Source organism: Herpailurus yagouaroundi, unplaced genomic scaffold, assembly GCF_014898765.1.
Source record: "Herpailurus yagouaroundi ecotype Mexico unplaced genomic scaffold, PumYag 217, whole genome shotgun sequence".
Classification (NCBI taxonomy): domain Eukaryota; kingdom Metazoa; phylum Chordata; class Mammalia; order Carnivora; family Felidae; genus Herpailurus; species Herpailurus yagouaroundi.
In genome coordinates this window covers 4664311-4672377 of record NW_024412448.1, presented here as the reverse complement: position 1 = coordinate 4672377, position 8067 = coordinate 4664311, and the positions used below count along the sequence as shown (strand labels likewise).

At 56.3% G+C, this 8067-nt stretch overlaps 1 protein-coding gene across 3 annotated transcripts in view; it reads right to left on the bottom strand.

Moving 5' to 3' along the window:
• The window catches only part of RPTOR (regulatory associated protein of MTOR complex 1), a 350527-nt gene that overhangs the window by 261301 nt on the left and 81159 nt on the right, over window positions 1-8067 (bottom strand). For 2 of the 3 annotated variants that reach the window (XM_040456616.1, XM_040456619.1), the window contains one exon: window positions 59-141. In XM_040456616.1, coding sequence (XP_040312550.1) covers window positions 59-141 — 83 coding nt within the window. Of the gene's footprint in view, window positions 1-58; window positions 142-2518; window positions 2586-8067 lie in introns of those variants that run through there. The other variant, XM_040456617.1, reaches the window with a different exon arrangement.

Below are 8067 nucleotides of genomic sequence, written 5' to 3'. Positions count from 1 at the left end.
GAGAGGAGGGGGAGGAGAGAGGAGGGAGAGGAGAGGAGAGCGTAGGAAACACGCTTACCCGTGGCTGCCAGTTCTCGTACTGCTTCTGTAAATTTGCACCGATGGTTTCCAGAGCTTTCTGAGGCCCCATCGACAGAGGATCTGAAGAAGCAATAAAAAGGGGAAAGTTCATTATCCGTGCATCTCCTCGCCGCCAAGCCTGCCTCTCGCTGCGTCCTCCGCCATCACTCACTTCACGGCCACCTCGGACCCAAGACACAACTGGGGTTTTCTGCCATCACCAGACCTAGGGAGCTGCTACGCCCCCAAACAGGCCAGAGCGCGCACCGTTCTAGAGAACAGCGCCTTCACCGGCCCCACCGGCCCTGTGTCTTCCCGTCCCTGTGCTCACCATGCAGCCTCACGGTCTCCCTGCACCCCCACTGCCTCACCCCCACACGGCCCGCAGGCTGTGCAAAGGAGGGGCCGCACGGAGGGCCACGCGGCAGTCCCCTCGCCTTCTAACGACAGCCCTCACGCAACAGGACGGGGAGGAGGACAGAATGACCATGGTGACGCGTTCGTCTGCGAACTTTCGCCTACGCGCAAAAACCAGCTTCCCAAGCACACCCGTGTGTTAGTGGCTCACCCGCCTGTTTCGGGAGTGGATTCTAGTGCAAATAACTCTAACCAGCAACTCCTCAAACTTACTTGGTCTCGGGACTCCTGTGCACCCTTGAAAATTATGCAGAACCCCAAACAATGTTTAAGCGGCGGTATCTATTGATTGGTATTGGCTGTATTCAAAATCAAACGAGAAATTTTAAACAGAGTTCTTCATTCATCCGTTTAAAAGTAATAACAACTCATCACATTTGAACATAGATACTTATGAAAAATGACTGTTTTGCAAAAGAAAAAAGAAGGAATCAAGGAAAAGAGCAGGACTGCCTTAAAATTTTTAGAAACTTTCTTTAGTATCTGGTTTAACACATGACAGCTGGACTGCACTACCTGCTTCTGTGCTCATCTGTCACAAAATGTGGTCCTCGCCGACACAGAGGAGGAAAACCCCACCTCACGCACGGACACACAGACGCTGCCGGGAAGGAGAGGCTGGTTTAAATAGCCTTTGTAGGGGCGCCTGGGTGGCGCAGTCGGTTAAGCGTCCGACTTCAGCCAGGTCACGATCTCGCGGTCCGTGAGTTCGAGCCCCGCGTCGGGCTCTGGGCTGATGGCTCAGAGCCTGGAGCCTGTTTCCGATGCTGTGTCTCCCTCTCTCTCTGCCCCTCCCCCGTTCATGCTCTGTCTCTCTCTGTCCCAAAAATAAATAAACGTTGAAAAAAAAAAAAAGAAATAAACAGCCTTTGCAGACAGTCGTGGCTATCTTCTTGGATGCTATACGACCCAACCGCGGCAGTTGCTTTAAGACTGCGTGATGTGGAGTCTGAAAGCACAGCGATGGCCCTGGATCTACGGCACTGAACCCGCTAGTCTGCTGTGCGCTTTGAATGGACCCTCTACCGACGGATGACGTGTCGTCATCACTGGTCACTTGTAAAACCCTGGCTCACCAAGCCACGTGGATCTTCGGCATTTCGTTCCCTAATAGCTCAAATTTTACCACCGGCAACAAATACTTCCATGTCTACCTACCTAAAGTGACGGCTCACTCTGTTCACCTTCCAGAAAACGCCTGCCAAATGCCCCAGGTCCGTCAGTCGCTTCTCCAGGCAAAGAGGATCTCCCACGAGAAAAGCCACTAGTGTAGCTCAGGACTCACCCACCGTGTGAAGCCTTTCCTCCCTGCAACCAGGACCCGCCACCCGGCAGCCCCCACCGTCACACAGCCTTACAGGTGTGCTGTAAGACTGTTCACTGCTGAGCCACAGTCCCCAACACAACACCTTTCCCGAACTGTTTGCAGTCTCCTCGTTTTCCGTGTATTAACGCTAAGTCTGCCCCAACGCCCCCAAGCATCCGTTTCAAATACCGTCTTCCACACAGTTGAGATGGCAGCTAATCTCCCTCGACACCCCGGCCGCCCCCCGTGCAACCTCAGCTTGGCAAGAACCTAACACTCCTCCCTGCAGAAGTGGGAATGGCTCCCAAGGACACAGCCTCACGGGACCGGGGACGACAGCACACACGTGACCGGAGTCTCACAGGGAAGAGAAAATTAAGTGCAGAACTCAAAGAGCAGTTGAAGACACAATGCGGGACAACTTCCCACATCTGGCAGGAGACATAAACTTACAGGTTCGAGAAGCTCAGTGAACCTCCAACAGGATTAACCCGAGAAAACCCATACCCAGACACATCAGAATCAAATCGCCAAAAACAAAAGACCGAAAATAAAAGTCCTTGGAGAAGAATCCGTTCACAAAGGATCAGGAATGAGACGGTCTCTGGGTTTCCCAGCGACAACGAAAGCTGGACAGACAGAGCAACACCTCCACGTCCGTCATGAAGACAACGTCAGCCTGATGTTCAAGTCTGAGGATAAAACAGAGGTCTTTTCAGACACACAAACACTCACAAAATCTGTCCCGTGGTCTCCTCTTGAGAAATACAGCACCAAACAGGGCCATGAAAGATCCAGGAAAAGAAAGAGAGACCACAAGACGCCCACGAGCCAGCTCTAAGGATGAAACGGTTCAACAGGAGAGGGGTAGTTTTTAAAAAAAAACGACCAGATTATCTGAGCACTGGAATGAGTCCTGATAGCGCCTGACAGATCTACTGGAGTGTATGTAAAAAAATGAAGTCACAAGTTCACAGAAAATTTAGCAAATAAAAGTAACTGGCAGATTTGTAACTACTACAGGGAACAAATCGCTTACACAGACAAGAAAGGAATCAGAGTAGCCCCTCTGGGAAAGGCAGAGAGAAGAGACAGCTCCCTCTTAATATACTTTCTAGTATGGTGTGGCTGTAAAACTTGTATGCATGTACTACTTTGATTTTTAAATAAAAAAGAATTATAAAATTAAGTAACGGGACTTCAGGATTGGCAAGGACCTTCAGCATCGGTGCGTCAAAGTCATCGAGGACTTTCTAAAACAGAGACGCCGGGCTCTACCCTGGAGACTCCAATTCAACAGCTTCAGAAGAGCCCAGTCAGCTAACGAGCACATTCTGGCTGAGCGGAACCTAATGAAAATTGGGTCATAATTAACTTACCTGGAAGAACTATGGTAAATTCGTTTCCATCTGTAACTAAAGACATTAGGCGTTCATTTTCATCTCTCTGTCCTGGTAGGAACCCAGTGCTGAGGTCTCGAAGGAATTACGACGACCCCAGTCAACTCTGCTATAATCTGAATCACAAGACTGGCAAAGGGCCAGAATAAATCGGGATCGGAAAAATAAAAACTCAGGGCCACCGAAGAGCCAAGGGGAGCTGAAAACAGCATCAGCAGATAGAAACCGCTCAAACGGCCAGGCCTGGGACAGGAGACCAGGGGTAGATACAAGAGCCAGCGTGAACCTTCCAGCCCGTGTGGCACCCGTGTGCCCGGTGCTCCGGCTGGAGTCCACGGGCAAGAGAAGGACACGGTTTCCTCTGGACAAAGAGGAGAGGCCCAGCCGGGTGCCACCTGATCAGAGGCAGGTCGTACACGTGCCCTCTGCGAACCCCGAACCCCGTCGAAGGGAGGAAGGGAGGGAGTGCAGGAGGTGAAGGTACTCATGTCAGGGGAAGGGCCAGAGCTGGCCCTCCCCCCTGGACTTCTCCCCTTGGAAAGCCCAGGCCCTCCCGCCCCACACGGTCCTCTCCCATGTCCCCAGCGAGGGCCTGCCGCCCGTCTGCCAGAGCTGGAGACCTCTGCCCGCAGGCAGGCCGGCAGACCCCTCGCGGTCGTGGCCCTCCTCCTTCCCTGGTCTGGCTCAAAATTCCTGCCTTCCCGAGGGAGGGGCAGCGATCAACCAAGGCCGCCTGTCACATCCTCTGTACTGGGAACCCCGTGGCCAATTAACTGCATGGTTTCCTCCCAAGGGTGTGACAGTGGGGGGAGGCGCATGGGGGGAGGGAAAGACGAGGACAAGGAAAACGATGCTTTTACTACAATAAACCAAGTCGCTGTGTCAGCGAAACTAAGTTCCTGGTGGACAGTGTGGACAGTGTGGAAGTGTGGGCGCATCTCTCCTCTCCTGCCCTCACGGGTTCCTGTTCAGTGAACAAAGTGGGCGGGCAGGTGGGTGGAAGGGAGAGGGCGTAACTGGCATTTGTATGAAACGTGAGCTTTGCATCGACGTTCCTGCAAGGCCTTCAGGCTAAGCCCCGTACCTCGTATGCGCAGACCTTCAGGTCGGCAGGAACTGCCGTCAGCCTACGCCCCAACACAGGGGAGAAGCTGGAGTTCTGGGTGGTCAAAAAACTGGGCCAAGGTCACAGAGGTCGGCGATGGGGCTGGCAGTCAGCCAGCCTGGAAAACCTCCTGTTCTGTCCACTCTTCCTTCGGGGGAGCCCGTGCACCATCAACTACCAACGTGCTGGTCCCAGCCGCAGCACCTGGTGCCGGCACCATGGCCGCTCTTCCTCCTCCTGGGAGGTTCTGGAAGGTCCTGAGAAGGGCAGGAGCCCAGGGAGCACGGCTCTGCTGACCCGGAGAGGAGCACTGGGGGCCTTCTCCTGTGACATCACTCCTCCCCGGAAAAGCCTGCAGTGCCTCCAGCATGCTCCCTTTTGGGTAAGGTGAACGCGAGCACGACTAACTTAAGGGGCCGGGCTGCCTGGAAGGTGACAAGAGACCGGGCCGGACTTCGGGGCCGCTGCCTACACTGTTCCTTGATCTGTGTTGGGTCAGTCTGGGAAAAGCTGCCAAACTATATGCTGGGATCAGCCCACCTTCAGAACAGACTGAAAATTAAAAAAGCACACAGAGCTCGCTGCTCAAAGAACGTCTGTAGTCCTCTGTAGCTTGTATTTAAGTGGACGTTTCATAGGTATTTGTTAATAGACATATTAACTGAGTACTGCCTATTAGATCAAGTGCATATTTCTCTGTGTGGCGTTCGAGGACTCTGCCACTAATTAGCTGTGTAACCTCGAGCAGCTAATTTTCATTGAGAAATAATAATGGCAAAGGGGCCACTTTGAAGTCGGAGATAGTTTTCAACGGCTCTGCGCCATCGGCCATGATGTCATCCACATACATGTTCTCATTAGAAGCATATACAGTGGGAGGCGTTTCATCCTACTCAGTCTAGGACAGAGCAGGACACAGCCTGGCAGCAAGGCTCTGGCCAAGGGCCGGACGTGGCCCTCTCACGGCCTGAGGGTCCCGGGAAGGGAGCCATCATCCTCCAGGAGCCTTGTCTACACTGCAGCCGGGCCCAACCCTCAGTCTCACCGCCACTTAGCCACAAAATAGATGAGGTCCTGGTGCCGTCTCCCATCCCCCGCCCCGTGCAGGCACCAGGAGCTATGACCGGACAGAGAAAAGAGGGCCTCACCCGGGAGCCCCCGAGAACAAGGGCTTCCACCGCAGACCCAGTGGTGCTCCAGGCTCACGGCAGTGGGTGCCCCCGACACCCCACACCCGGGGGGCTCAGCCCCCACGGCTGGGCCCCTTCTCCTCCTGGCGGTCTTGGCTCTCACCTCCCCTGCAAAACCCCCTCCCTCCACACGGCCTGCCCCGAGTCCTCTACCCACAGCACCTTCTGAGCTCCTGGGCCCTTCAGGGTGGACCCACCTCACTAAAGGTGCAAAGATGACCACTCTATTCTTAGCTCACCTGCACAGGGCCTCTCGGTGCCCACGTGCATGGAGGGAAAAAGAAAAGGCCTGTGTCTAAGGAGTAAGAGAAAAACACAGGTGAGTGCCTCCTCGATATTTCCTTAGGACACCAGAATTTCCAAGCCCCTGACAAACCTTCAGCTCTCCTACCTCTTACGATACACGGCTACCATTAACGAGCACATAAAAAAATCTCCCGGCAAAATTATACTTCCTCCTGTTCAGCAGTCAACTCATCTGCACCCTGCTTTCAAACACAGACACCTCTCCAAGAGGGATGGGCACTCACCATCCTTCAGTGGGGATGCTTTTAGTATCGGGGCTGTAGCATTTAATGTCAGGCCATAAAACAAAACAGCCTCTCCCCTGCTTCTCTGAGAAGAGCTGAGTGTCACTTCCATGAAATACAACAGCATCTTATTATCTGGCGGAGTGGGGGGGCAGGGGCGGGGAAAGACGCGTTGAAAGCCGTGAGGGAGCGCGGGAGGGCCTGTGAGCCCCCCGAGTCCGCACCTTCCCCACGAGCCGCAAGGGCCTGTGCGCCCAAGCCTTCCCTCCCTGCCTTCCCTGCGTCAGGGAGGCCGCGCACTGGCTTCAGAGCAGCACGCTGAGGCTCTACCTGTTTATTCTGGCAACGACGTCCCTGTCACATCAGAAAGCCTAAAGGGCCGCTTCACGGACGAGGACAGGCCCGTTCTCCGAGCCTCCGGAAGCAGCGCTCTCTCCTACGCGGTGCTGGCAGCACATGCCCGGGGACAGCAACACGGACGGAGAAGTAAGAGTCGCCCACGTATCTCACCACTCAGAGCCCTCGGCCCCGAGGGCAGAGCGGCTCCAACCTGCACCGACCACCTCCCCTGGCCTGAGGTGGGTCTGTGGCCCAAAAGCAACCCACCTGCAATCGCTCCACCCCTGCACAGAGACCCCACGCTCACGGGCACACCGGAAAGCAAAGCAGTGGGGCTCTGGTCATCGCCCGACACGGCTAACGTCTACTTTGTAAAACAAAATGAGAAACGCGCAGCACTTCGCTATCAAACATCTGCCGGAGGCCCCCAGAGCACGGAGCCGCTGTCCCACTGGGCTGGGGTGCACGACACACGCTCCGTTCTCCTCTCTCCGTGAGCACGCGGGGGCAGAAGAGAAGTGGACGCAGGAGGCGCCTGGGTCCCCACTCAGTGCTGTGGCAGGCGGGGGGGTCCAGGTGGCAGGCGAACAGGCAGCGGGGGCCGCTCCTTGACACAGGCAGTCTGCACTGAGCCGCGCTCCCCCCCCAGGAGGGAGGCGCCCTCACTGCTCCCTTTTACAGATGAGGAAGGAAACTAAGGCCCCGGTAATGGGGGATTTGCTGAAGGGAACAGCAGAGCCCTCTGACTTCCGGAGACACAGCGCAGACCCCGAAGACCAGACACAGTGTGCAGACTGGCTGCCTTCCACACAGGAGGGCCCCGTGGGCTGTGTGGCTGCACCCGCCTGCAGGGGGCCGTCCCGGCGACGCCCTCCCCTCCCCAACCCCGCCACGACCCTGTCTGGACGTCCGCATCCTGAAAGAGGCAGGACCAACCCTCCTCGGGCCTGGGTGTCCTTGCCCCGCCAGCCCAGCCGCTCCTCGGCCCTCACCACCTGACCCCCTCGTCCGGTGCTACCACTCATCCCCAGCAGCTCCCCTCCCCACTGACTCAGGACCCTGGCTCTGCTCCTCTTCCCCGGTCACTGCTCGCCCCGGGCGGGTGACCTCCCCACCCCCTTGTTCACCAGCCAGGTCTTCCCAGCCGTCCGCGGACGCTGTAGTGCTCCAAATGCCCAGAAGCACTGGCCTTTCACACATCTCCAAGGCTGGGCCCCAACCCTCGGTCCCGGCTGCCACTATCGTCACACCTGACACCGGCAAATGCCTGCACGAGCCAGCCTGGGGCCACTGGCTGGGGCTGGGCAAGGCTGGCAGCCCTCCGGGGTAGGGGCTCTTGGGGAGCTGTCCGCCCCGTCAGGGGCTCGGAGGCCGCACAGGCGAGGGGAAGACAGTGTTCCCGGGGAGGGCTGGGGACCTGGCAGGGAGGAGCAGACACCCGTGTGGGGAGGGGCAGAGAGCAGGGACGAGACGCTGGGTCACACAGGGCAAGAGACACCGAGAAAATACATCAAGGCTGTTGGAGGAGGGAATCACGAATACGGAAAATCCCACTGGGTTGGAGACGAGGCACAATGCATGGTTCTTAACGTGTACACACAGCACGGAAATACAGATGTGAACGTGTACACAGGAAACACACCTGTGCACATGCGTGTGTCCCCTGCTCTGGCAAGGGGAGACGAGTGGCAAGACACTGCTTCTCATGACAACACCGGCA